The sequence below is a fragment of the Amblyraja radiata genome, chromosome 46, assembly GCF_010909765.2.
Source record: "Amblyraja radiata isolate CabotCenter1 chromosome 46, sAmbRad1.1.pri, whole genome shotgun sequence".
Classification (NCBI taxonomy): Eukaryota; Metazoa; Chordata; class Chondrichthyes; order Rajiformes; family Rajidae; genus Amblyraja; species Amblyraja radiata.
This window is the reverse complement of record NC_046001.1, coordinates 5,502,019-5,528,764: the sequence shown is the minus strand read 5'-3', so window position 1 is coordinate 5,528,764 and position 26,746 is coordinate 5,502,019. Positions and strand designations below refer to the sequence as shown.

At 46.4% G+C, this 26,746-nt stretch overlaps 2 protein-coding genes across 2 annotated transcripts in view; one reads left to right on the top strand and one right to left on the bottom strand.

Moving 5' to 3' along the window:
- Positions 1 to 2,414, bottom strand: part of wnt6 (Wnt family member 6) — a 23,864-nt gene extending 21,450 nt beyond the window's left edge. The window contains exon 1 of the mRNA XM_033015561.1: positions 2,339 to 2,414. Within this exon, the coding sequence (XP_032871452.1) occupies positions 2,339 to 2,414 (76 nt within the window). The remainder of the gene's footprint in view (positions 1 to 2,338) is intronic.
- A 5,301-nt stretch (positions 2,415 to 7,715) lies between these two features.
- Positions 7,716 to 20,434, top strand: wnt1 (Wnt family member 1). Its single transcript, XM_033015656.1, has 4 exons — positions 7,716 to 8,419; positions 8,600 to 8,853; positions 11,306 to 11,571; positions 19,942 to 20,434. Exons 1-4 carry the CDS (start codon positions 8,328 to 8,330, stop codon positions 20,428 to 20,430), a joined length of 1,101 nt encoding a protein of 366 aa, XP_032871547.1. The 5' UTR covers positions 7,716 to 8,327; the 3' UTR covers positions 20,431 to 20,434.
- Positions 20,435 to 26,746: the final 6,312 nt, after the last annotated feature.

Sequence of the window (26,746 nt, the reverse complement as noted above, 5' to 3'; positions counted from 1 at the left end):
CACTTTGCCCACTCACCCAGCCTATCCAAGTCACCTTGCAGTCTCCTAGCATCCTCCTCACAGCTAACACTGCTCCCCAGCTTAGTGTCATCCGCAAACTTGGAGATATTGCCTTCAATTCCCTCATCCAGATCATTAATATATATTGTAAATAGCTGGGGTCCCAGCGCTGAGCCTTGCGGTACCCCACTAGTCACTGCCCGCCATTGTGAAAAGGACCCGTTTACTCCTACTCTTTGCTTCCTGTTTGCCAGCCAGTTCTCTATCCACATCAATGCTGAACCCCCAATGCCGTGTGCTTTAAGTTTGTATACTAATCTCTTATGTGGGACCTTGTCGAAAGCCTTCTGGAAGTCCAGATACACCACATCCACTGGTTCTCCCCTATCCACGCTACTAGTTACATCCTCGAAAAATTCTATAAGATTCGTCAGACATGATTTACCTTTCGTAAATCCATGCTGACTTTGTCCAATGATTTCACCACTTTCCAAATGTGATGCTATCCCATCTTTAACAACTGGCTCTAGCAGTTTCCCCACTACCGATGTTAGACTAACTGGTCTGTAATTCCCCGTTTTCTCTCTCCCTCCCTTCTTAAAAAGTGGGGTTACGTTTGCTACCCGCCAATCCTCAGGAACTACTCCAGAATCTAAAGAGTTTTGAAAGGTTATTACTAATGCATCCACTATTTCTGGATGACATGGCCTATTTACAAATCACAACACCTACTGTTATAGATAGACAACAGAGTGAGGCCCAGCGCAAGTTGGAGGAACAGCGCCTCATATTTCACTTGGGCAGCTTACAACCCAGCGGTATGAAATTTGATTTCTCTAACTTCAAGTAACCCTTGCATTCCCTCTCTATTCACCCCCCAACCCCCACCCAAGTTGTATCAGCCTCAAAGTCGTCTTGTTGAGTCTCGTGTGCAGGAAGCAATTGGTTTAAACCGAAGATGAATACAAAATGCTGGAGTAACTCAGCGGGACTGGCAGCAACTCCGGAGCGAAGGAATTGGGTGACGGTTCTGGTCGAGACCCTTCTCATTGTCTGTAACTCGTTTTCACCTAGCCCACGGCTAATAATGGCCTGTTTCCTTTATCATCCTGACTTGTTTTGCGTATCTTTCATTCAATTGTTCTACATCTCTCCACATCACCGTCTCTATCTCTCGTTTCCCTTTCCCCTGACTCTCAGTCTGAAGAAGGGTCTCGACCAGAAACGCCACCCATTCCTTCTCTCCAGAGATGCTGCCTGTCCCGCTGAGTTACTCCAGCTTTTTGTGTGTCCATCTTCATTTATAGACAATATACATATAATTATAGGCAATCAGTTGTAGACACATGCGTTTATACACACACACACGTACATATATATATATATATATATATATATAGTATATATATATATATATATATATATTATATATAATATTCATATATATAGGAAATATTATATATAGATATATATGTATAAACGCATGTGTCTATAACTGATTGCCTATAATTATATATATAATATATATAATAAATATAATATATATGATATATATAAACACATATACATATATATATATATAATATATATAATAAATATAATATATATGATATATATACATATACATACATACACACACACACACACACACACACACACACACACACACACACACACACACACACACACACACACACACACATATATATACATATACGCACATATCGTTATAGACACATAGTTATAGACAAGCAGTTATAGACACAATCGATGCACACATGTCCCAACTCATACAGACACGTACATAGGGGTGTACGCTTTCGTTTACATATGACAATATATATATTTACCATCTACATATCTGTTTAAATACCAGATACAACGTTCGCGCTACGTGCAGATATGTTTTATCTCGCTATTCAATTGCGAGGGAGAAGTAACATCAGAATTAATTTTTGGAGTTATAAGTCTTCACCGCTGAATTTAATTCCATCCATATTGAAGACAGTTTTAAAACAAGCTTGAGCCTCGAATCTTTAAAGGCTGGAGCAACACAAAAGGGCTCCGTAAATGGATTGGATGGTAATCCGTTTATTTGCATGATTGAGCCGAGGGAAACGGCCGAGCCCTTTCAGATTGTTGTTGGTTTTTTTGTAAAAAAAAAAGACATGAGAAAGAGATTCAGAGGAAAAAAAACTGAAAGCGGTGAACGATTGCAAAGTCCGGCTTGGCGGTGTTCCCTTTCCAAGCAATAGTCTAAAAATTCCTCGTTGCAGTTCAGTTCCACCCATGTAACCAACCACGCACATCACACAAAGCACAGAGTGGAAGGTCTTACGTGTTGGCTGCAAGCTAGAACACTGTCTTCTTCCCAGACACTCTCGTTTGCTTTTACCGTAAACAAACCGATCCATCAATTGCTGTAGGAAGGAACTGCAGATGCTGGTTTGCACAGAAGATAGACACAAAATGCTGGGGTAACTCAGCGGGACAGGCAGCATCTCGGGAGAGAAGGAACGGGTGACGTTTCGGGTCGACACTCTTCTTCAGACTGAGAGGCAGACACAGAGATAAGGAAGGATCAGGTGTGAAATCGAGACATCAAAGGGGATGAGCGAAAAATGCAGAATAGATCATTGTTAGCGAGGAGAAGCTAACAACGAAGCATACAGAGATAAAATGTAGTCAGGGGGACAGTCAGACCGGTCGGAGAACTAAGAAGGGGTTGGGATATCCACCAATTAATTGCTCCCGGGCAGGTGGGTACCATTGGGAGGATACAGTGCGGGATAAATGACGGTAATCAGTATAGATGGTTGCAAATGGAAGTTCAAATCATTACCCATCAAAGTCTTCATGAAGCGAGGATAGAGAAGGGCCCCATCAGCAATTCTAGTCCATGTTACAAGCGTTCACATGAGAAGAATTTCGGTTGAAATTTCAACAGAATAGCCTGCCTGTGATGGCGAGAGTACTCAATATACTACCAAAGTGACATTGTAGATGTAGCGTCAGGCTCCCTAAACCTAATGGCTTACAAAGAGCGCGAGGAGCACAAATGGTCAATGATCCCGAGAACACACACGAGTCCAAGTTCCTCACCGTAGTGAATATGCTTCACTGTTTTGTTATCGATCCGCTATTTCACTTTGAACTGCGTTTAAAGGACCTGCTGGTTCACCATTTAAACCACGATGACACTGTGTAGACAGCGAGGGGAGTTTTGATCATAAATTGACAAAAAATGCTCCCTTAATTGCACGCACAACATCGTCAATTCCAGTTTGTTTCAGGTAGCGAATGAAAATACTTTCACAAGGTATCTTAGAATGAACCGGGGTACCAGGAAATGGTGATCCTCAGGTGGGAAATGGAATGCTATGGAAGTGGATACACTTGTAATTTGTCAAATATATTTGAACAGATAAGTGGATAGGAAGGGTTTAGAGGGCTATGGGGTAAATGGGACGAGCTCAAGATTCCAACTTGCTCAACGTGGGCAAGGTGGGCCGAAGGGCCCGTTTCTTTGCTGAAACGCTCGTCCAGGAACGATCAACTCCTCTTGCAAAGGAATATTGCAGAATTCACTGACAGATAAAATATCGTGTTCAATGATTGCACGCGAATCTTGTATTGAAGCAATTTGATTCTGAACAGTCTCATATGGAGAAGGCATAACATAAATATAAAATCACTTCTAAAATAATTTGTTTGTTCGACCTTTGATTTTGTTAACTTGTCGGAGTCTGACGTGGGGTCCCAAGTCGAAACGTCGTCTGTCCATTCCCTCCACAGATGTTGCCTGAACCGCTGGGTCACTCCAGCAATTTGTGTTTTACCCAAGATACCAGCACCTGCAGTCTCTTGTGTTTCCATATCAATACTGTATGTCGATTCTGTGAAGACCTGGCCTGTTTTAACTCCTTGACCTGCTCAGTGCAGTGCCAAGGATCTAGACTCTGGTGAATAAGAGACTTTGGCGAAGTAGCAACAAGATGACGCTTAATACCCCTGTCCCACTTAGGAAACCTGGACGGAAACCTCTGGAGACTTTGCGGCCCACCCAAGGTTTCCCTGCGGTTCCCGGAGGTTTTTTTGTCAATCTCCCTACCTGCTTCCACTACCTGCAACCTCCGGCAACCACCTGCAACCTCCGGGAACCGCACCGAAACCTTGGGTGGGGCACAACGTCTCCAGAGGTTTCCGTTCAGGTTTCCTAAGTGGGACAGGGGCATTACACTTCAAGAACACTAAGCCTAAAAACCCATTACTTTTTTTGTTTCGTGAGTTAATTTGATGAGAGTCCGAGATACTCTGGTTGATATTATTCTGTTCTTTCTCGATTCAACATGAGTTGCTCTGAATTATAATCCATTGCGTATGCTTAACTAAAACTAGTATCGAGTCTTAGAGTTATATAGCATGGAAATGTCCATGAGTGTGAGATTTTAAAAATTGTATTGCCTGCCCAGTGACGGGGTTAAGGCCATCTTCTCGGGGATGGAGGGGAGCTAGACACTAGACAATGGACAATAGATAATAGACGGAAGGGGGAAGATTAAATGGCCTTGACCTGAAAGGTTAGGGTCAGGCTTCACGTGGAGTGTTCCCCGGTGTGGGTGTAGTGGGACTGTCGCTGTAGCCAAGTCATTCTACAGATGGCATACACCACAGCCATCTTGTGCGGGTAGTGGGAGATGGGTACCAACAAACCACACGGATTTGATCTGGATCTTAGTGTTTAAGAAGGAACTGCAGATGCTGGAAAATCGAAGGTACACAAAAATGCTGGAGAAACTCAGCGGGTGCAGCTGCACCCGCTGAGTTTCTCCAGCATTTTTGTGTACCTTTGATCTGGATCTGTTCAGTGCTCATCCATGCAAGTGCAATGTATTCTACCACACTCCACACAGTCCCACAGTGTGGACACAGGGAATTACATTTAGTGTGTCTACACTGACCAGCAAGCACCCATCAAAAACATTTTTCACGCAGAGAGTGGTGAATCTGTGGAATTCTCTGCCACAGAAGGTAGTTGAGGCCAGTTCATTGGCTATATTTAAGAGGGAGTTAGATGTGGCCCTTGTGGCTAAAGGGATCAGGGAGTATGGAGAGAAGGCAGGTACGGGATACTGAGTTGGATGATCAGCCATGATCATATTGAATGGCGGTGCAGGCTCGAAGGGCCGAATGGCCTACTCCTGCACTTATTTTCTATGTTTCTATGTTTCTATGTAAAACATTTCTTCAACTCACATCGCCATCAGCTTTGCTGGACTATGGGCAATTTACAGCAGCCATTTAACCTACCAACCCCAGTGTCCTTGGGATGTGGGGGTGCAGTGAATCCCACACTGTCGCAAGGATAAGGAATAGTACAGCATGATCCATATCCTTCCATACCCTGCATATCCATGCGCCTATCTAAAAGCCTCCATTGTATCTGCCTCCAGCACCACTCCTGGCTGGCAGTGTGTTCCAGGCACCCTCCACCCTCTCTGTAAAGAACATGCCCTTTTCACCTTAAAGCTATGTCCTCTAGTCTTTGACATCTCCACCCTGCGAAAAAGGTTCTGACTGTCTACCCGATCTATGCCTCTCATACTTGTATACACTTCTATCGGGTCTCCCTTCAGCCTCTGATGTTCCAGAGAAAACAATGCAAGTCTGTCCAAGGTACACAAAAATGCTGGAGAAACTCAGCGGGTGCAGCAGCATCTATGGAGCGAAGGAGATAGGCAACGTTTCGGGCCGAAACCCTTCGATTTTCCAGCATCTGCAGTTCCTTCTTAAACACAAGTCTGTCCAAACTCTCCTTATAGCTCACACCCTCTAATCCTGGCAACATTCTGGAATCTGAAGAAGGGTCCCGACCCGAAATGTCACCTCATCAATGTTCTCCAGAGATGCTGCCTGATACGCTGCGTTACACCAGCACTCTGTGGCACACAGCGGGATACCCCAGCCTCTAGCCTGCTTTCATAGCCACCATATTCATGTGCTTGATCCAGTCGAGTTTCTGATCAATGGCGATCCCAATATGTTGATGGCGAGGAATTTGGCGATGATGATAACACTGAATGTTAAGGACATATGGCTGAACTCTCTGCCGTTGGAGATGGCACTTGGATGGCGAGAACGCGAGTTGCCAATTAGTAGTGAAATAATGGGAACCGTTCAACTGGAATTTGATGCAAGACTTTATTACATAAAATAGTAGCAGCTCAGGCAGCACCTGTGACGCCAGACAGAGTTAATGTTCGATGATCTTGCAGCAGTTCCCAATATGTTCTGTTTTTCTTTTAATCTCCTGCATAACGAATGTCGCGTCTTTATTACATAACCTGTCCGGGTTGCTCAGACGGGCCGAGAGCGCCACCCTGAGGTCAAATTCAACCCGGAACCAGGTCCAATGCAGATTCAACCCAGTTGCCATCCACTTCTTACTTGTTTTCAGCAATAAATAACTGGGTACCGCTAATCTAAAAAAAGTCGAGGGTTTTGGCGAATATTGATGGTGCAATTTGTATTAAACAGAACGATAAATCGCAGATTGACACAAAAAGCCGGAGTAACTCAGCGAGACACGCAGCGTCTCTGGGGAGAAGGGTCTCGATCCGAAACGTCACCCATTCATTCTCTCCAGAGACGCTGCCTGTCCCGCTGAGTTACTCCAGCATTTTGTGTCTATCTTCGGTTTTAGCCAGAATCTGCAGCTCCTTCCGACACGATAGATCGCAGCTTCTGTTTGTAAAGTGAACTGCTCACCAAGTTAGTCAATTCCAACACATTTTAGCATCGGTTGAGTGTCGAACACATTTTAATGTATTATTAGAAACATAGAAACATAGAAATTAGGTGCAGGAGTAGGCCATTCGGCCCTTCGAGCCTGCACCGCCATTCAATATGATCATGGCTGATCATCCAACTCAGTATCCTGTACCTGCCTTCTCTCCATATCCCCTGATCCCTTTAGCCACAAGGGCCACATCTAACTCCCTCTTAAATATAGTCAATGAACTGGCCTCAACTACCTTATGGGTGTGGCAGAGAATTGCAGAGATTCACCACTCTCTGTGTGATTGAATAATATCGGGTACCTTACCGGGGAACCATCTTCACAATTTGACACCTTGAACGTCTGGGTAAACACTCAATTTGTTGGGGGGTTTTTTCTGGCTGTGGGAGGGGGGCGAGTTAAGGAGAAATGCTAAGCGATGAAAGATGGGGGGGAATTTGATATCTACTGTTTAAAACATCTCTGCACTTTCATTGAACTTAGCACAGCAATCTGTAACTTTAATGCAAATCCAGGCGATCGACTTGAACTGGGAAAAGCGGGGAGAGAGATTATAAAATGGCTACTTTTTAAAAATCAAATATATCTGAAATGTCGAGACAGGGGACACAACATCTCAGTCGAAAAGATATCGAGGGCAGCCACAGTAGAAACGTCTCCTACGTGATAATATTTTGAATGTAACCGAGGGTGGCGTCCTTATATGTTTTAATACTGCACATCCCAATGTTAGCCTGAAGGGAAAGGCGAGCGAACTAGAACTACCCAGACAGTGACAACTCGGACACACTGAAACTCTTTACTTCCCAGCGATAGGAGAACGCGGAACCGCGGCAGAGGCGTCAGTAGTCATTTAAATCTCGATATGTGGCGGCGATTGCCAACGAATGACAGTCGCAGTTTGAAAATGCTCTTGGGAAACAGTGGAGGAAGCGACACCAGAAGCGACCCCATTTGGTCGCGCACCTTCTCGTTGCGCCCTGGTTTTATCTGAAGAGCAGATTTTAAATTTACACACATGTTGAAGAAACGTTTTGGCTCGCTGTGGGAATAAATGAGGCTGGCTGCCGCAGGATTGTTCCAGTTACACAGCCGTGCCTTGCCTGCCGCTGCCCGAAAGTCACTGAACAATAGGAGTGAAGTGGTCCTACATGGACATTAACCGTTTTAATCTGCTGTCTTTCAACTAACGCATGATGGACAGATTGATGGAAAGCTCTTCCGTCCCATCTCGCAGGCAATAGGGGAAAGAATGTGTCGCGATTCCACCATTGTTCCTCTAAACTCGGAGGCTGCCGACACTTTTTTTTTTAAAGCTCTTCATACTAATTTATAAGCGCCAGGGCGCCCCAGTTATGAGGCGCCTGTGATCAGGTTGGAGAGAGCGCACCAAAGCTACCTGTTCCCACATTTACGTCCGAAAACTTCCTTCTATTTTTTTTCCTGTGGGGGAGGGGAACGGCGACTAAACTATCTGTACTATATAGATATGATATTTGCTTTATGATCATTCCTAACTAGCAGCATCATGACCATAGTTCTGGGATTGAAGACGCTGTGGCTTCTGGCGCTCTCTTCACTGTCCCACACACTGGCAGTAAATAACAGCGGGAGATGGTGGTGAGTTTTGACTAATATTAGTCACCAGTTTTTTAAAAAGCGTATCTTTTGCATGGTTGGGGGAGGGGGGGGGGGAGAAACAGGTGCGAAAATATTGTTTTAAATAACGCCGAGAATGAAAATAAACATTGAGGGTTGTTTACTGAAGCTAATGCATTCTGTGTTTGGTTTTTATTTCAGGGGTATTGTAAATATTGCCTCTTCCTCGAACCTGTTGACCGACTCGAAATATGTCCAACTGGTTTTGGATCCAAGCTTGCAGCTGCTGAGCAGAAAGCAGAGGAAACTGATCCGACAGAACCCGGGCATATTGCATAGCATCACAGGAGGGCTGCAAGGCGCCATCAGGGAGTGCAAATGGCAGTTCCGCAGTCGGCGCTGGAACTGTCCGACGTCCCAAACTCCCAACATCTTCGGCAAGATCGTCAACCGAGGTAAGGCTCTTCTCAGACCAGAATGAGCAGCTGTGTATGTTTATGCTTCCTCGACGTCTCTGTTTCCGTTCAGGTTTCCTAAGTGGGACAGGGGCATAATGCTGGAGAAATCTCTGGAGACTTTGCGCCCCACCCAAGGTTTCCGTGCGGTTTCCGTGCGGTTCCCGGAGGTTTTTGTCAGTCTCCCCTACCTGCTCCCACTACCTGCAACCTCCGGCGACCACCTGCAACCTCCGGGAACCGCACGGAAACCTTGCGCTTCCGTTCAGGTTTCCTAAGTGGGACAGGGGCATTAAGATTCCAATTTAGGCCAATTCTATCACGCCCTCTGTACCCCGTTCACTATCAAGGGCACACTCTGCCCGGTTCAGTCCAGACTTGGTCGAGAGCGGGCGGACCATGATCGGGTTAACAGGATATATAAGTACTATGAATACTCAGCAGGTGAGGCAGTGGGCGAAACGGGATCAATGTTTCAGATTGATGATATTCCATCAGAAACGCTGAGTATGTGTTATTCTTGATGTCAGATTTTCGGCATTTTGCCGCGTCGTTATCATGGGAATCAATCAATCCAAGTCTAATCCCGTTCCAGCTTCATTCCCAGAGCTTCAGCGGCTCTGAACCGGCCCTGCTGAGTGCCCCCCACCCCCCATGGTCACGTCGCACAGACACATCTGCACTTTAGTCTGTTTGAACTGTTTTATATTCTTTTTACAATCCATGTTCTCGGGGTATCTAAATCTAAATGATATTAGTTATTTAAGTTATGACATCCGATGGAAGCTGCATACCAAATCTCGATGCACTTATGTGCAATGACAATAAAAGATATTATTATTATTATTATTATTATTATTATTATTATTATTATTATTATTATTATTATTATTATTATTATTATTATTATTATTATTATTATTATTATTATTATTATTATTATTATTATTATTATTCAAGCTCTGATCCCGTGAACAGGGTTACCCTGTTCAGACTAGGTGTGGATCTAGATCTGGATCAGTAGAAGTGACGCACAACAGGCCGGATCCATCACGGATTCCCAGTCAGGAGAAGGGTTGGTTCTGCCTGGCCTTATCCTAGACCGCATGAGCGTCCTCTCTGAGATATGTGTGGGACGAGAGTTCAGGGAACACAGAGCCAGTATGCTCATCCCACTAGTATAGTCTGATCAGAAGGAAGTCCGATTTCGCATATTGTCGTAGAGTTAGGCAACTGGTCCCTAATTTAAGTACTTGCTCAATGTGAAGGTTAGTTTTAATGCAGAAATCCAATTGCGAACTAGTCTGATCTGTAATTGAGGTGAAGCTACCCAGAGACACTTCCTATCTTGGGCATGCCCTGGCACAAGTCAGGAGTTGCTTTTTAATAAATACAATGAGAACTAAAAGTCACCCGTTCCATCTTCAACCAAGGTGACCCAGTCAGAATAGGTATCAGGGAGGTTCCCTGTAGGGGACGGGTCTGTGACTGAAAGCAGGGAGCTCTCCCTGCGTGCACAGCCGCTGAACTTTCAGAGTTCGCTATCTCCAAACTGGCCGCTCTGGGAACAGACACCGAGCCGCGATTCACTCCTCCACTCGATTCTCTCGGCCGACAGGTCAACTCGGGTGAAAGTGAAGTCTCGGCCGACACACAATTTGGGGGGTAGAAATGCATTCCTCTGCCAGAGTCTCTGATCACCACGCATCGCTTCCCGTGCACTGGGAACGCTGGTCTCTGGAGTCGGTACACCGTTTGGGGCTTTTAACCCCACTCCGTTCTAATGGTTTACACCAAGTCTGACAAACGTCGCGTTTATTACTATGTGCAGTGTTTTTTGCTTCTCTTAACTCCCGCCTTCGTTGCTTCCTGCTCTTCGTCTCATGTCTGCATCTCCCCGTCTCCCTCGTCCCAAGGGTCTGGATGCCTTGGCGCGGTTTCACTTTGCCTGTTTAGTTTGCCAGTGTATTTTTGCTCACCCCCTCCCCCCGGTTTCTCCAGATCTCTACCTAGTTCCCAGACTCTCAACCCATCCACTCTGTGTGGCGCCTGCCACGTCCCCCTGCATTTACGTAGCCTCGCAACCCTCATCTCCTATCCCGGTGTGTATCGCTGTCTCAGCGGCGCTGATATATCGACGTTGTTTCGCTCTGCGCCCTTCCCACTCGCTGTCGGTCTCACCTTTCCCCTCTCTACCCACCCTTTTCCTTTGCCTATCCCCTGACCCCGGCTCTACCTGTCCGTCCTTCAATTTCTGCGTCTCCTCTCCAGTCCCGTTTTAAAGTTACCCCCCAAACATAGACACAAAATGCTGGCGTAACGCATCGGCTCAGGCAGCATCTCTGGGTCGAGACCCATCCCCTTGATTTTTTTTCTAAACTTTGGCCGTTCTCTTTCGTTTTCTAACCCTTTACTCTTCTCTCTAACGACCTCGTCCTCTCCCTCCCCGCAGGCTGCCGCGAAACGGCCTTCATTTTCGCTTTAGCCAGCGCGGCGGTGACCCACTCGGTCTCCCGCTCGTGTTCCGAGGGCTCCATCGAGTCGTGTACGTGCGATTACCGGCGGCGGGGCCCCGGCGGAGCGGACTGGCACTGGGGCGGGTGCAGCGACAACATTGACTTCGGTCGCGTCTTTGGCCGCGAGTTCGTGGATTCGAGCGAAAGGGGCAGAGACCTGCGCTATCTGACAAATCTGCACAACAACGAGGCCGGCAGACTGGTAACAATTACATGACTACAGTGCATGAAATGCGGTATTAGACCTCGCCAATGGCAACATAAAGGGAGCGTTGTATGACGCGATATTCATTCCAGAATTCACCAATTGTTGACATTGATAGATCATACGTTCGTTAAGTCAAAACAGCAGACAATACAATTTGGTTTAGCACTGACTTGACCAAGATCTTCAATGTTTATGTTCATTACAGAAAAGACACGCGGTGCAAAAACAAACTTCCGCGGTTTGCAGAAATCTGAAATTAAAACAACACAGACACGCTGTAACAAACACTCAGGGGTCGGGTAGCATCTGTGGAGAGAGAATTGCAGTTACTGATACAGGGCAATGACCTCTCAAGGAAATGAGGAGCAGTTTTACGTCGCAGAGAAGGGCGAGGGTGGAGAAAGTTGGTTTATTCTCACAACTCAGGTGTCAAGTCTTGCTTGGTTGGAGGGAGTGTGGAGACTAGGAAAGACTGATCGATACAAGTGGTGGTGAAGCGAGGATGGTGGAGGCTTGTTCTGTCGGGAGGGGGGGTGTACGCAGAAGATGCGCGAGGGGACAGAGATGGAGGGAGAGAGAGAGAGAGGGGGAGAGAGAAAGAGCGCGAGTGTGTGTGTGTGAGAGAGAAAGAGAGAGAGAGAGAGAGAGAGAGAGAGAGAGAGAGAGAGAGAGAGAGAGAGAGAGAGAGAGAGAGAGAGAGAGAGAGAGAGAGAGAGAGAGAGAGAGAGAGAGGGAGAGGGGAGAGAGAGAGAGAGAGAGAGAGAGAGAGAAATCTGAGGTGAATACTTCCACTGCCGCTCGCCTTTCCTCTTGGAAAGCTAATAGGAGCATCTCTTAGCTGTTGCAACCGTTGACATTGTAGCGTTACCTATTGCTATTGTCACCGAGGTTAACGTTAGGCCTTGGTGCTGCTGTAACTTGTATGAGGTATGCCTGCGAAATCGGGCACAGGTTAAAATTGTTCTGTTCGCCAGTTCTCGATTCCACCTTGACCACCTACCCCGTGAATTTAACATTGATCCCAAGACCGTCCCGTTTCAAGTAAGCTCGTACTGCGGCGAAAGCGGTGAATTGAATGACTTTTCTCATGTTCTTAAGTGATCGGGGTAGAATTAGACCATTCGGCCCATCAATTCTACCCCGCCAATTCAATCATGACTGATCTATCTCCCTCCTTAACCCTGCTCGAAAGCAGTAAGTCACTCAGCAGGCAATTCAGCTGCAGATGGTTAAAATGGGGTCAGAACGTGGCAGGGAAAGCTCAGAGTGGCAGGGTGTTTGAGGTCAATAGAAGTAAAAACATATTTTTCAAAATGCCAATTTCCATTTAAAAATAATTTGTGAAAGGCATGAACTACCGTAAGAACTCAGCGGGACAGGCATCATCTGTGGAAGGAACGGACATTTTCGGCTCAGGGCATTCTTCGGATTTTTTTACTCAAGATTCCAGCATCTGCGGCTTCTTGGCGCCTCCGTTTTACTGTGTGGTTTCATAGAAACATAGAAACATAGAACATAGGTGCAGGAGGAGGCCATTCAGCCCTTCGAGCCAGCACCGCCATTCAATATGATCATGGCTGATCGTCCCCAATCAATAGCCCGTGCCTGCCTTCTCCCCATATCCCTTGATTCCACTAGCCCCTAGAGCTCTATCTAACTCTCTCTTAAATCCATCCAGTGACTTGGCCTCCACTGCCCTCTGTGGCAGGGAATTCCACAAATTCACAACTCTCTGGGTGAAAACGTTTTTTCTCACCTCAGTCTTAAATGGCCTCCCCTTTATTCTAAGACTGTGTGTGGCCCAACTCGCCCAACATTGGGAAAATGTTTCCTGCATCTAGCTTGTCCAGTCCATTTTATCATTTTATATGTTTCTATAAGATCCTTCCCCTCATCCTTCTAAACTCCAGTGAATACAAGCCTAGTCTTTTCAATCTTTCCTCGTTCCTGCTGCTCTCTTGCTGAAGATGTCTGAAGAAGGGTCCCGGCCCGAAACGCCTTCCACAGATGATGCCTGTCCCGCTGAGTTCTTCCAGCATTTTAGCTCAAGATTCCAGCATCTGCACTTTCATATGTCTCCAAACAAATCCTGAACTTTGGCGTCTGAAAACCAGCACTGAAATGATCTTCAACTTGCACACCGAGAGTAGGAGAGGAGAATACAGAATTCATCTTGAAGAATAGGCAAATAGGGGAAAGGAAGGAAGATGCGGGCCTGAAAGACTAGAAGCAATAACATGCCACGGTTTGCAAACGGAAACAAGCAAACACGTGTAATAACGGCGCAAAATGGAGTTTGAAGCTGACAGCTCGGAGAACACAAAAAATACACAACTGTGCTGCAGAAATAACTCGGCTGCCAAAAAAACAAATGCGCAAAATGAGGAGGAGTCTTAAAAAAAGAAAAAATCCTAAACTGGTCACAAATGCGGAGAAAGATCACAGCGAATGATAACAGCGGGAGGATGCAAATAGGATGAAATATGAAGAGAAATGAGAAGTCTCCGTGAAGAAGTAAGAGGGAGAGTAAATGTAACACGTGTAGAACATAGAGCAGTGCAGCATAGGGACAGGCCCTTCGGCCCACAAGCTCCGTGCTGAATATGATGCCAAGTTAGGCTAATCTCCGTAATCCATATCCCTCCAATTCCATGTCCTTGTCTTGATACAACGGCGGATAAAAGAGCACAAACAAGGACAAAACAAACAGGTCACCACAGGTTAAAGAAGACAAAACAAACAGGTCACAATAGAGGCTGAAAACAAAACAAAGGCGAACTGGCCACATTAGAAGTTGAAAGGGGGGTGAATGAACAAGTCGCAAATCATAGCAAACGGAAAATAAACACGAAAGTTAATGAAGGGAGAGCAAAAATAAGTCCAAATGGAACTTAACGAGAAGGGAAACAGTTCACAAATGGGGTTACAAGTGGAGAGGGTGAGCGTGTGAACACGGAGATAGGGAGAGGAGAAATTGAGCGGTCACAAAGGTGGTTAAAGCGAGGAAATGAAAGAATATACAAATGAGGTTCTGTGAGGAAAACATTCAAGAATACAGATGGGTTTAACAGGAGAAAGTAGACGGAGCAGCAGAGCGGTAAAGAACAGAGAAACCAGACAGTGATAGCGAAAGGGGTCGCAAGTGCGACCCAGGGGCCAGTCAACAGAGAACAATGGCGGTTTAAAGAGGGGGAAAGGATCATCAGGTCCCGCCAGTTAAAAGAGGAGATAGTCGGACATAGTGGATACAGAAACGAGATACAGGCGAAACACAGCGGGACAGGCAGCATCTCTGGAGTAAAGGAATGGGTGACGTTTCGGGTCGAGACCCTTCTTCAAACTGGTCGTTTCCCTTATCCCTAACCAGTCTGAAACATAGAAACATAGAAAATAGGTGCAGGAGTAGGCCATTCAGCCCTTCGAGCCAGCACCGCCATTCAATATGATCATGGCTGATCATCCAACTCAGTATCCTGTACCTGCCTTCTCTCCATACCCCCTGATCCCTTTAGCCACAAGGGCCACATCTAACTCCCTCTTAAATATAGCCAATGGACTGGCCTCAACTACCTTCTGTGGCAGAGAATTCCACAGATTCGCCACTCTCTGTGTGAAAAATGTTTTTCTCATCTCGGTCCTAAAAGACTTCCCCCTTATCCTTAAACTGTGACCCCTTGTTCTGGACTTCCCCAAGAAGGGTCTCGACCCGTAAACGTCACCCATTCCTTCTCTCCAGAGATGCTGCCTGTCCCGCTGAGTTACTCCAGCATTTTGTGTCTATTTTTGGTTTAAACCAGCATTTGCAGTTCCTTATTTCACACTAAAACAGGTTATGAATGAGTTTAACAGAGGATGATATAATAGAGTTTAAACAAGGGGAAAGTACAGTAGAGGCTCGAGGGAATTAAACGAAGCGATCAGAAGGGAGGTTACGGAGGAGAAAACAAAACCGTCACAATTGAGGTTAAAAGGGAGGACTTCTGACGGGTCACCAGTAGATGTTACAGGAAGGTCAATGGGCCACAGCGGCGCTTAAAGAGGGAGAAAAACAACTCGCAGGTGACGCTAGAACCAGCGAAAATAAACGTGGCGCCGACGGACGAGATGCCGAAGCAAAGAAGTCGAAGCCAAAGAACCGAATGGAAACGACGTCGAAACGCCAATAAACCGAAAGATTACGAAGACGAAACGCCTGTCGGCGCCACGTCCGGGTACCAAAGCAAAACGTGTCAGGTTACACGTTAAAAGTAAACAGGTCGGGGGGAGAGCTCAAAAGTGAGGGTGCTAGCTGTCTGGTAGTGACCTAGGTGAGCCAGTGGGGCTGGCGGTGAAGTCGACCAATTCCTCATTTCTTGCTCTCTAGCCGTGAAGCGCGGATTCCGAGACAAATTCAGCAGATAAACCAAGCGCAAAATCGAAGAATAGTACAACACAGAAGGAGGCCGCACGGCCCATTGGGTACATAATAGCTCCCTTGGCAGCCGTTCCAACACACCCGCTTTCCTTCTCGTTTCCCCCCCACCGCTACATCTTAATTTCTCACATATCCATTTGATACTTTTTTTGCCACAAATCTGAACTAAGAGGCAATTTACAGAGTGATGTGGGAGGAAACCGGAGCACCCGGTGGAAACTCACGCGGTCACAGGGAGAACGGACAGACTACACACACACACGCACACACGCACACGGACACACACACACAGACACACACACACACACACACGCACGCGCACACACACACACACACACGCACACACACACGGACACACACACACAGACACACACACACGCACGCACGCACACACACACACGGACACACACACACACGGACACACACACACACACACACACGGACACACACACACACACACACACACATATATACACTCACTCACTCTCACACACACACACACACACACACACACACACACACACGCGCGCGCGCGCGCGCGCGCGCACACGCGCGCACACACAGTGCCCCAGGTCAGGATCGAACCCGCATCTCGGGAGCTGTGAGTTTTGTTTAGTGAAATAGAACCGTTCGCAAAGTCGTACATGCGGCCGCGAAGCGTGTTCCCACATTGCAGAAGATGCCCGCCCGCCCGCACACGCCGGTAAATCCACCCCGCCAGTGTCCCAGATGCTCGTTCGTATGTGTGGGTTGTGAGTGGAGCGTTGACACGATGGGGAGGGAGCTCTTTTGGAGGGGCAGTGGGTGGAGTCAATCTCTGTCCCGGAGAGAGAACAAGACATTATTTCCATGCTGTAGCTTTCAATCAACCGTTCAAAACAAAGAGAAATGCTGCTCCTTTAATGGCAAGGTGTTCATCTAGAGCAACCAGAACATAGGCTTTGCTTTCTTGAAGACATGCTATACATTGCCATCTGTTTCTTAATTTGATGTCTCTTGTTTATAGCCTTGCGCTGGTGCATGTGTGCTTGTCCAGCAAGCTGACTCAATGTTATAAGGTCATAAGGAACAGGAGTAGAATTAGGCCATTCGGCCCATCAAGCCCACTCTACCATTCAATCATGGCTGATCTATCTCTCCCTCCAACCCCATTCTCTTGCCTTCACCCCTGACACCCGTACTAATCAAGAATATATGTATCTCTGCCTGTAAAATATCCACTGACTTGTGGCCTCCACAGCCGTCAGTGGCAAAGAATTCAACAGATTCACCACCCTCTGACTAAAGAAATTTCTCCTCATCTCCTTCCTAAAAGAACATCTATTAATTCTGAGGCTGTGACCTCCAGTCCTAGACTCTCCCACTAGTGGAAACATCCTCCCCACGTCCACTCTATCCAAGCCTTTCACTATTCTGTATGTTTCAATGAGCCCCCCCCCCCCCCCTCCTAGATTTGTAAATTGTTCAGACTAGTAAAGCAACAACAAGTGACAGACATGTGGAAAAACGTGGATTAAAAGTAACAAAACCAATGGTGAAAGATAAAGACAAAATGGAGGCAGACTCACCCCACAAGTGAAAGAACGCCATATAATGAAATTGTTCCAAATAATGTTACTGACAATTATCTTTGCTTTCTCCACTCCAAAGATGTATTGTTAGCAATAAGGGCTCCGTTGCATGATTCTAATCTCCCATTGCAATGTTACTGAGAGATCAGAGAAGCATCCTAGAGATAACAGCACAGTGGGTCATTCTGCCTCCCTGTCTGGGAGCTGTGATGATCTTTCATTGATATTACCACGAGAGATTAGGCAAATCTGTGTGGAAAATCAAGCCCCAGTCCCAAGGACAATAATAAAAAATAACTTAAAATACACAAGTTACAAGCAAGGCGATTTGACCTTACACCCAAGGTGTGCTCTGTGCAAAATCCTCCCCAAACAGTCACAGGAATATTCATACAACATGGAACATAGACCAGTACAGAACAGGCCCTTCGGCCCACAACGTCTGTTCCGAACATGATGCCAAGACAACTCTTATCTACCTGGACATAATCCATATCCCTCCATTCCCTGCATGTCTACGTGCATCTAATGCCCCTGTCCCACTTAGGAAACCTGAACGGAAACCTCTGGAGACTTTGCGCCCCACCCAAGGTTTCCGTGCGGTTCCCGGAGGTTGCAGGTGGTTGCCGGAGGTTTCAGGTAGTGGAAGCAGGTAGGGAGACTGACAAAAACCTCCGGGAACCGCACGGAAACCTTGGGTGGGGCGCAAAGTCTCCAGAGGTTTCCGTTCGGGTTTCCTAAGTGGGACAGGGGCATAGTGGGACAGGGGCATTAAACGCCACTATCATACCTGCCTCAACCACCAGCAGCACGTTCCAGGCACTCACCAGCCTCCGTATAAAGAAAACTTGCCCCGCTCATCTCCTTTAAATTTTACCCCCTCTCACCTTAAAGCTATTTATTTTATCAATGTTTGGTATTAACAGAATTATAGAATAGAATAGAATACTTTATTGTCACATGTGCTGGCTCACAGTGAAACTATTTGCTTACATACCTTGCCAAGGTATGCCAATAGTCGCCCATAAAGGGCGCTTACAATGTTACAGAGTAATTACAGAGTGATTACATTTCGAGGCCAGTGTCCAAAGACGTGAACTATTGATCTTGTGACAAAAGTTCTGATGAACTTAAGTTCAAGTACATAATTAGATACATCTGGAAGAAAAAGCCAATATCAGAAAGCATAACTAGGAAAATGCTAGATTGTTATAACAATCTACTTGGTGTAATGATGTCTTTCTGAGAAGAAAATCCACTATGGGAGCTTGGTCTGTCCTATCCGTGACCCACATACCTTGTGAAAGGAATGGTGGTGACTCCCTTAATCCCAATACTGTAGTTTACACCACAAACAACCCTCTGATGTTTTTGGTGGGATTTTGAACATAGAATAACTGAAGTGTCTAGCCAAATCACACTGTTTAAATAGAGGCCGACACGGTGCTAACAGTTGTAGTTTTAGAAATACAGCATGGGAACAGGCCCTTCGGCCCCCTGGGTCCACGTTGACCAACCATCACCCATACACTCGTTCTATGCTATCCCTCTTTTGTAATCTACACACTAGCAGCCACTTACAGAAGCCAATTAACCTATAAAACCTACGCGTCTTTGGAACGTGGGAGAAAACCGGAGCACCCGGAGAAAACCCACAGGGAGACCGGGTCACAGAGGGACGTACAGACTCCACACAGACAGCACCCATAGTCAGGATTGAACCCGGGTCTCTGGCGCTGTGAGGCAGCAGCTCTACCTGCCGCGCCACCCCATGCTCCCCATTCACTTCCTATGAAAGAGCACTATCAATATTTAGCAGAATCGTGAAACTTACACATGCAGTTGCCTTTAGCTATGTACAATACCTAACTCCTGCAACATATACAGGCACACATATAGGCGCAGACACCTCCTCCAACCCTGCCTCTTGCAAAAACATCTATCAGTCTGAAGAAGGGTCCCAAGCCGAAACATCGCCTGTCCTCCCCGCCACACACACACACACACAGACACTGCCTGGCCCATCGAGATCCTCCAGCACTTTGTAGTTTGCTGAAGATTCCAGCATCTGCAGTTCATCGAGTTTCCACTTGTGCTCCCATACTCTGTCTGGGTTTGAGTTTGAGTTCCGTTTATTGTCCCGTGTACCGAGGTACAGTGAAAAGCTTTTGTTGCGTGCTAACCAGTCAGCAGAAAGACAACACATGATTACAATCGAGCCGTCCACAGTGTACAGATACAGGATAGAGTGAATCGCGTTTAGCGCGAGGTAAAGTCCGATCAAAGACAGTCAGAGGGGACCGCTCGCTAGTTGTTGGTTCATTAATGATCTTTCAGGGAAGATCAATATTTACTGATTGGTATTTATCAATTTCACAGACAGTCCATGCGGAGATGAGACAGGAGTGCAAGTGCCACGGAATGTCTGGCTCGTGCACGGTAAAAACCTGTTGGATGCGGCTCCCTGCCTTTCGGACAGTGGGGAACTTGCTAAAAGACCGCTTTGACGGAGCGTCCCGTGTGATCTACAACAACAAAGGCAGTAACCGCGCCTCCCGGGCAGACGTGCGGCACCTGGAGCCCGAGAACCCCGCACACAAGCCGCACTCTCCCCAAGACTTGGTGTACTTCGAGAAGTCGCCCAACTTCTGCGCGGCCAACAGCAAAATGGGCACCACCGGCACCGCGGGCCGTGCGTGCAACAGCACCTCGTTGGGCCTGGACGGCTGCGACTTGCTGTGCTGCGGAAGGGGATTCCGTACCTTGACCCAGCGGGTGACCGAGAGATGCCACTGCACGTTCCACTGGTGCTGTCACGTTAGCTGCCTGAACTGTACCACCACACAAACTGTACACGAGTGCCTTTGAAGGTCCTGGGGTGGCAAAGGGGAGGGGGTGGGGGGGGGGGGGGGGGGGGGGGGGGGGGTCACAAGTTAACTCAGTCATTCGGGTATTTGGTGGGAGGGAGAAGGCTAGATGGAAATGAAGGGGGAATCCTATGATGGATGAGTCTATCGGACAGAAAAAGACTGCAACGAGAAGTGTGTGCGTGTGTGGTACAAATAAACTTCAGGGAGATTCTTAAGCTGTAAAGACTCGCACAGGTCTTTACAGCTCAACAAGATATGGGATTATCCCCTCAAAATTACCCTTTAAGGACGCGAAATTGTCAGGGACTTTAACGCCATAACCACCCAAACCTCTCTTCAAAAAACAAAACATTGTGCAAAGATATCTATATTCAACGTATAATTTATTGCAAGGTTTTGTTTCACATTTTCAACACGGTAAATTACCGCTTTTTAGCGTCCGAGGAACACACACACGTTCCGAATGAGTATCTGCCATTTGTTGTGTGTTCTGACACAGTGGAGTATTTCACCTGCCCGACAACAGCGGGAAACAAGGAACATTAGTTTGGAGCGGCGGGCGCCGAGGGGAGAGACCTCATGGGAAGTCTATCAAAAGTATAAGAGACACAGGGAGGGTAGAACAGTCAGAACCTCTCCCGCCACCGGGTGGAAATGTCAAAGACTAGAGGGCGTCGCTTTAAGGTGAGAGCGGCGAAGTGAAAAGGGGCAAGTTTCACACAGAGGGTGTCTGGAACAGGGGTTGGCGGTGGAGGTACATATGACAGGGGCTTTTTTTAAGATAGGCACATGGATGCGCAAGAAATGGGGGGATATGGATCACGTGCAGGCAGAGGAGACTAGTTTAGCATCATTGTGGGCCGAACGGCCTGTTCCAGTGTTGTACTGTGCAGTGTTCTATGAGTTCTATCTCACCCTCAGTATTTGAGCCTCACATAAATGCTACCTCCTGCATAAGCCATTCGGCCCATCAAGTCTACTCCCCCATTTAATCATGGCTGATCTATCTCTCCCTCCTAACCCCATTCTCCTGCCTTCTCCCCATAACCCCTGACACCCGTACTAATCAAGAATCTATCTATCTCCGCCTTAAAAATATCAATTGACGTGTCCTCCACAACAGTCTGTGGCAAAGAATTCCACTGAATAGTCCCTCCAAAAAATCCCAAATAAAAACATCAGTCGCCAAAGGTCTGACTTTTAAAAATAGAAAGGCATGTTTTCTACTTCATGCAGTTCTAGTAAGTTGTAGGATATTTTATGGAGATTGTTGGCGATTAGTAGGGTGAACATCAGAACAGCAGCCCGCTCCCCGCCCCCGTCCCACCTCACCACAGAAGACGTTAACGTTGAATGTACACTAGGGCCGCCGTGACCGATTCTGGAGCAAAGTGCGCCCACCACCGGGCATCTTTCTTTTGCTTGCATTTTCGTGCAAAGATGGGCGCAAAAGCGCTGGACGCAAAATCTACCGCGACCCCGAGCAAAAACAGGCGGCGGTTTCATTAGTTGAGTTTAATGTTAAAATCTGTTGCTTTAAAACAAAACAAAAAGATGTACTTCGAGTTGCAGTGCGAGTAACATCACTTGAACACTGTCATTTTATTCAGGCTCAGTGCCCGACCTGATTACGACCTCATTTTAAATTACTTTCCAAAATCTGCAGGTCAGTTTACAGCTAAATTGAGAGACAATAATCCGTTTCCTAGCGAATTTAACATTTTTGGTGGCGGGGGGGGGGGGGGGGGGGGGGGGGGGATTTCACTGACAATGTCAACTTGATTTTAAAAGGCCTCTCTCCTAATGCCAAGATTGAGAAGTACTGTTCGCGGGAGCGTGGCCAGTTTGTGTGCGGGGACGTCTCGTTACGCCTCCTTGTTTAAAACTACGACAAGAGCGCAAAGGTTTTGTGTGCGCCGAAAGTTTATTTCGCCTCACAGCACTAATTGCAGGTAGAAAATAATGCGAGGATGTGTAAACTGTTCAATGCAGGCTCAGGCGGTGAACGGCCAGCAGTGACAGCGTTCAACTGGCGAATACAACAATGGCGACACACACAGACACAACACAAATGAAAAACATGTCTACACCCAGAATACTGTTGTATAATAAACAGCGCTGTATACCGAGGCGATGTTGACATAATGAGTGCCAGAGTGAATACATCTGCAGTTGCAATAAGCTCAGTAAGCAAAAAGTTGAGATGTCAGAGGGTATTGCAACCGCGAAATACATTGATACATAGATACATAGACAATAGGTGCAGGAGGAGGCCATTCGGCCCTTCGAGCCTGCACCGCCATTCAATGTGATCATGGCTGATCCTAATGACAGCTATACCGGACTCAGTTATTACATTTGGTTGGTTCAAATACATCCAAGTAACATAACAATAGGCGGCTTGATATAGGAGACACTAGGAACAGCAGATGCTGGTTGACAAGAAAAAAAGACACGAAGTGCTGGAGTAACTCAGCGGGTCAGGCAGCATCTGTGGAGAACATGGATAGGTGAAGTTTCGGGTCTGGAAGTCGAAAGACCTCTAACACGAAACGTCGCCTATCCATGTTCTCCAGAGATGCTGCCTGACCCGCTGAGTTACTCCAGCACTCTGTGAAACGTCGCCTATCCAAGTTCTCCACAGATGCTGCCTGACCCGCTGAGTTACTCCAGCACTCTGTGAAACGTCACCTATCCATGTTCTCCACAGATGCTGCCTGACCCGCTGAGTTACTCCAGCACTCTGTGAAACGTCGCCTATCCAAGTTCTCCACAGATGCTGCCTGACCCGCTGAGTTACTCCAGCACTCTGTGTCTTTTTATTTGACACAGTAACTATTAGTCTGGAGAACCATTCCCCTATGATTTAAAGCAGGGACATTAAAGGTGTTCCTTGAGATCTTTGAATAAAAGAAATTGGCACAACCACAAAGTAATCTTAAACCACTGGATAAGTTCTCCCCTGATTTATTTTGGTCCTAGAAGCTGGGTGGATGGAGGGGCCTATTTCTTCCCAAGTTAATTACAATATAACGGATAAGGTGATGGCAGGATATTTGAGGAGGTCCTCCTCACACCCGAGCTGCTGGGACTACACAGCAGCGACTGGGAGTAAAGGAACACATTTGTGTGGAGGAGAGTGAACGATATCACTTCTTGCTTTAGTTTCTTGAAATAAAATAGCAAAAGAAAGCTTTTTTTCTTGTTTCATTCTGGTTAACTGAAAACAAAACTGTTCACGTGAGATTGGCTCCAGGGGGTCCCAGGTACTTTTTTCACCATCAATTCAACTCCTGATCATTTTGTCAAAGGATTTGAGAACAAATTGCAAGTGCGATAAGCAATATATAGCAGTTCTAACCATTTTGCAAAGACCAATTCTTGCTCTTCAATCCAAGTCATTCTGAAAAAAGCAGATCGCTTAAAATAACAATCACAAAACAAACTAGTTACCAGCCAAATGTACAAAGAATGTGCAGTGAAAATCGTAAAAAAATGAGTAGTGATGTTGATCTTGTGAATTGTGCCGCTCTGTAAATACTGTGTACTGAATTATTTCTGGAACAAGTTTTGTGTAAATAAAATATTTATTGACGAATTTAATAGGAACCGTTATTTAGCACGAGTTATGTTAAAATTTATGTCTTCAGTTGCTTCATTGATTTATTTGTTTAAGAATTTTTTTAGAATGACTTAAATTGTATTAAACATTTATTTTCCCATGGTAACTGTGTTTGTAATTCTTTATTTGCCCTAAGAGTTACAGCTGTCTCTGTGTTTCAAAAGTGGAGAAATAGTGTATAGTGTATATGCGCTCTGCCTGACCTTCAGAGAGCATACCCGTGTATGTGGCTATGTAGCTGTGTGTCGCTTAACTGTTTCCTCAAGCATGTGCTATATTTATACCTCTGCTTCTGCACCACAGTGTCAGAACAACAACAACATCGAGTGCAAGTTCGCGTTTCAGCTTCATCTCTTGCCATAGAGGGAGTACACCAAGAGAGACAAGAGAGTTTATTGGCATGTGTCCCTGATAGGACAATAGAAACATAGACAATAGGTGCAGGAGTAGGCCATTCGGCCCTTCGAGCCTGCACCGCCATTCAATGTGATCATGGCTGATCATCCAACTCAGTATCCTGTACCTGCCTTCTCTCCATACCCCCTGATCCCTTTAGCCACAAGGGTCACATCTAATATTCATCATTAAATATAGCCAATGAACTGGTCTCAACTACCTTCTGTGGCAGAGGTGAAATTCTTGCTTTGCTTCAGCACAACAGAACATAGTAGGCATTGACTACAAAACAGATCAGTGTGTCCATATACCATTATATAAACATATACACACATGAGTTGGGACGAAGGGTCTGTTTCCGTCCTGTATGGTTCTTCTATGGCTCTATATTCAGCTCCTTATGTCTATTTGTACTGCAGTTGTACAGGGTCTTGGTGAGACCACACCTGGAGTATTGCATACAGTTTTGGTCTCCTAATCTGAGGAAAGACATTCTTGCCAAAGAGGGAGTACAGAGAAGGTTCACCAGACTGATTCCTGGGATGGCAGGACTTTCATATGAAGAAAGACTGGATAGACTCGGATTGTACTCGCTAGAATTTAGAAGATTGAGGGGGGATCTTATAGAAACTTACAAATTTCTTAAGGGATTGGACAGGCTAGATGCAGGAAGATTGTTCCCGATGTTGGGGAAGTCCAGAACAAGGGGTCACAGTTTAAGGATAAGGCGGAAGTCTTTTAGGACCGAGATGAGAAAATCATTTTTCACACAGAGAGTGGTGAATCTGTGGAATTCTCTGCCACAGAAGGTAGTTGAGGCCACAGTTCATTGGCTATATTTAAGAGGGAGTTAGATGTGGCCCTTGTGGCTAAAGGGATCAGGGGGTATGGAGAGAAGGCAGGTACAGGATACTGAGTTGGATGATCAGCCATGATCATATTGAATGGCGGTGCAGGCTCGAAGGGCCGAATGGCCTACTCCTGCACCTATTGTCTATGTTTCTATGTTTCTATCTCACAGTGGCGCAGCTTGGTAGAGCCGCCGCCTCACAGCGCCAGCGACCACCTGGGTCTGACCCTGACCCACGTGTGGAGTTTGCACGTTCTCCCCGTGACCGCGTGGGTTTCCTCTGGGTGGTTTTCCTCCGGTTTCCTCCCACATCCCAAAGTCATCAATTGGCCTCGGTAAAATTGCCCCTATTGTGTAGGGAGTGGGTGGGAAAGTGGGATAGCATCGCACTAGTGTGATCGATGATAGACACAAAAAGCTGGAATAACTCAGCGGGACAGGCAGCATCTCTGGAGGGAAGGAATGGGTGACGTTTCGGGTCGAGACACTTCCTCTAGTGTGATCAATGGCCAGTTTGTGGACTCGGTGGGCCGATGGGCTTGTTCCCATGCTGTATTTTTTTTTCAATTGAGCAAGGAAATCACATTAAAAGATTTCAACCTTAATTTGCCCAGACATTTTTTGTGCTGGGCCTTTTATATCCACATGTATGAACATCAGATTTTATTTATTCCATAGAGTGGAATGCAGTTCTGAAAGATCAATAATTATATGACACTGCTCCTGAACTTTAACTGTGATCACCCCAGTCACCAACCGTGAACATGCCAATGTCACATGTTGCGTGTTGGACGGCCAGGTTATGATGGCAGATCCCATGCAATGCTCATTTAGAAATATGCCGAATGAAACGAATCCTTGTCACTTTGAAATGCACCTGTCTTCATACACGTTCACCCAGGCCCCGGTGTTGCATTCCAGCTCCAATGAACCTTGGCTGGACGCTTTCCATTGAGTGTTGGGACTGACCGATCCTCCCAGCCGCTGATCGTGGTTTGACATCGGACCATAGAGGCTGGGTGGCTGCAGATGTTCAGGGGTTTTTCGAGGGGACGTTCAGGGAGGGCCTCACCTATGGGACTTGGGTTAGCAGGGCGACTGGGGGAGCTGCAGGAAGGGCCATCGGAGGTCAGAGAGTGGCCTGTAGTGGTCAAAGAGCTGGGTCAGTTGAGGGGGGGAGCTGGGGCCTCACCCTTGGAGAGAACGAACGGGGCAACAATTAGAGGGGGGGGGGAAACGAGGCTGGGAATGGAGCCAATAACATATAGATTTTGTAGTGGGTTACTGTGGTATAATGCACTGCAGTTGTGTCAATGGCCAGATACCCTTGTGATGAATGCAAGCCAGACATAACATGGGAAAAACTCCCCTTCTTTTTGAAAAAGTATCATGGCTTTTTTTGTTTGATCACACAGGCCCTTGATTTAATAGAGGCACAAGGAACTG

Coding starts and splice junctions, on each gene's coding strand:
- wnt1 (XM_033015656.1), top strand. CDS start 8,328: ATGACCATAGTTCTGGGATTGAAGACGCTGTGGCTTCTGGCGCTCTCT. Junction 8,420..8,599: donor AATAACAGCGGGAGATGGTG/GTGAGTTTTGAC, acceptor TTTTTATTTCAG/GGGTATTGTAAATATTGCCT. Junction 8,854..11,305: donor CGGCAAGATCGTCAACCGAG/GTAAGGCTCTTC, acceptor CCCTCCCCGCAG/GCTGCCGCGAAACGGCCTTC.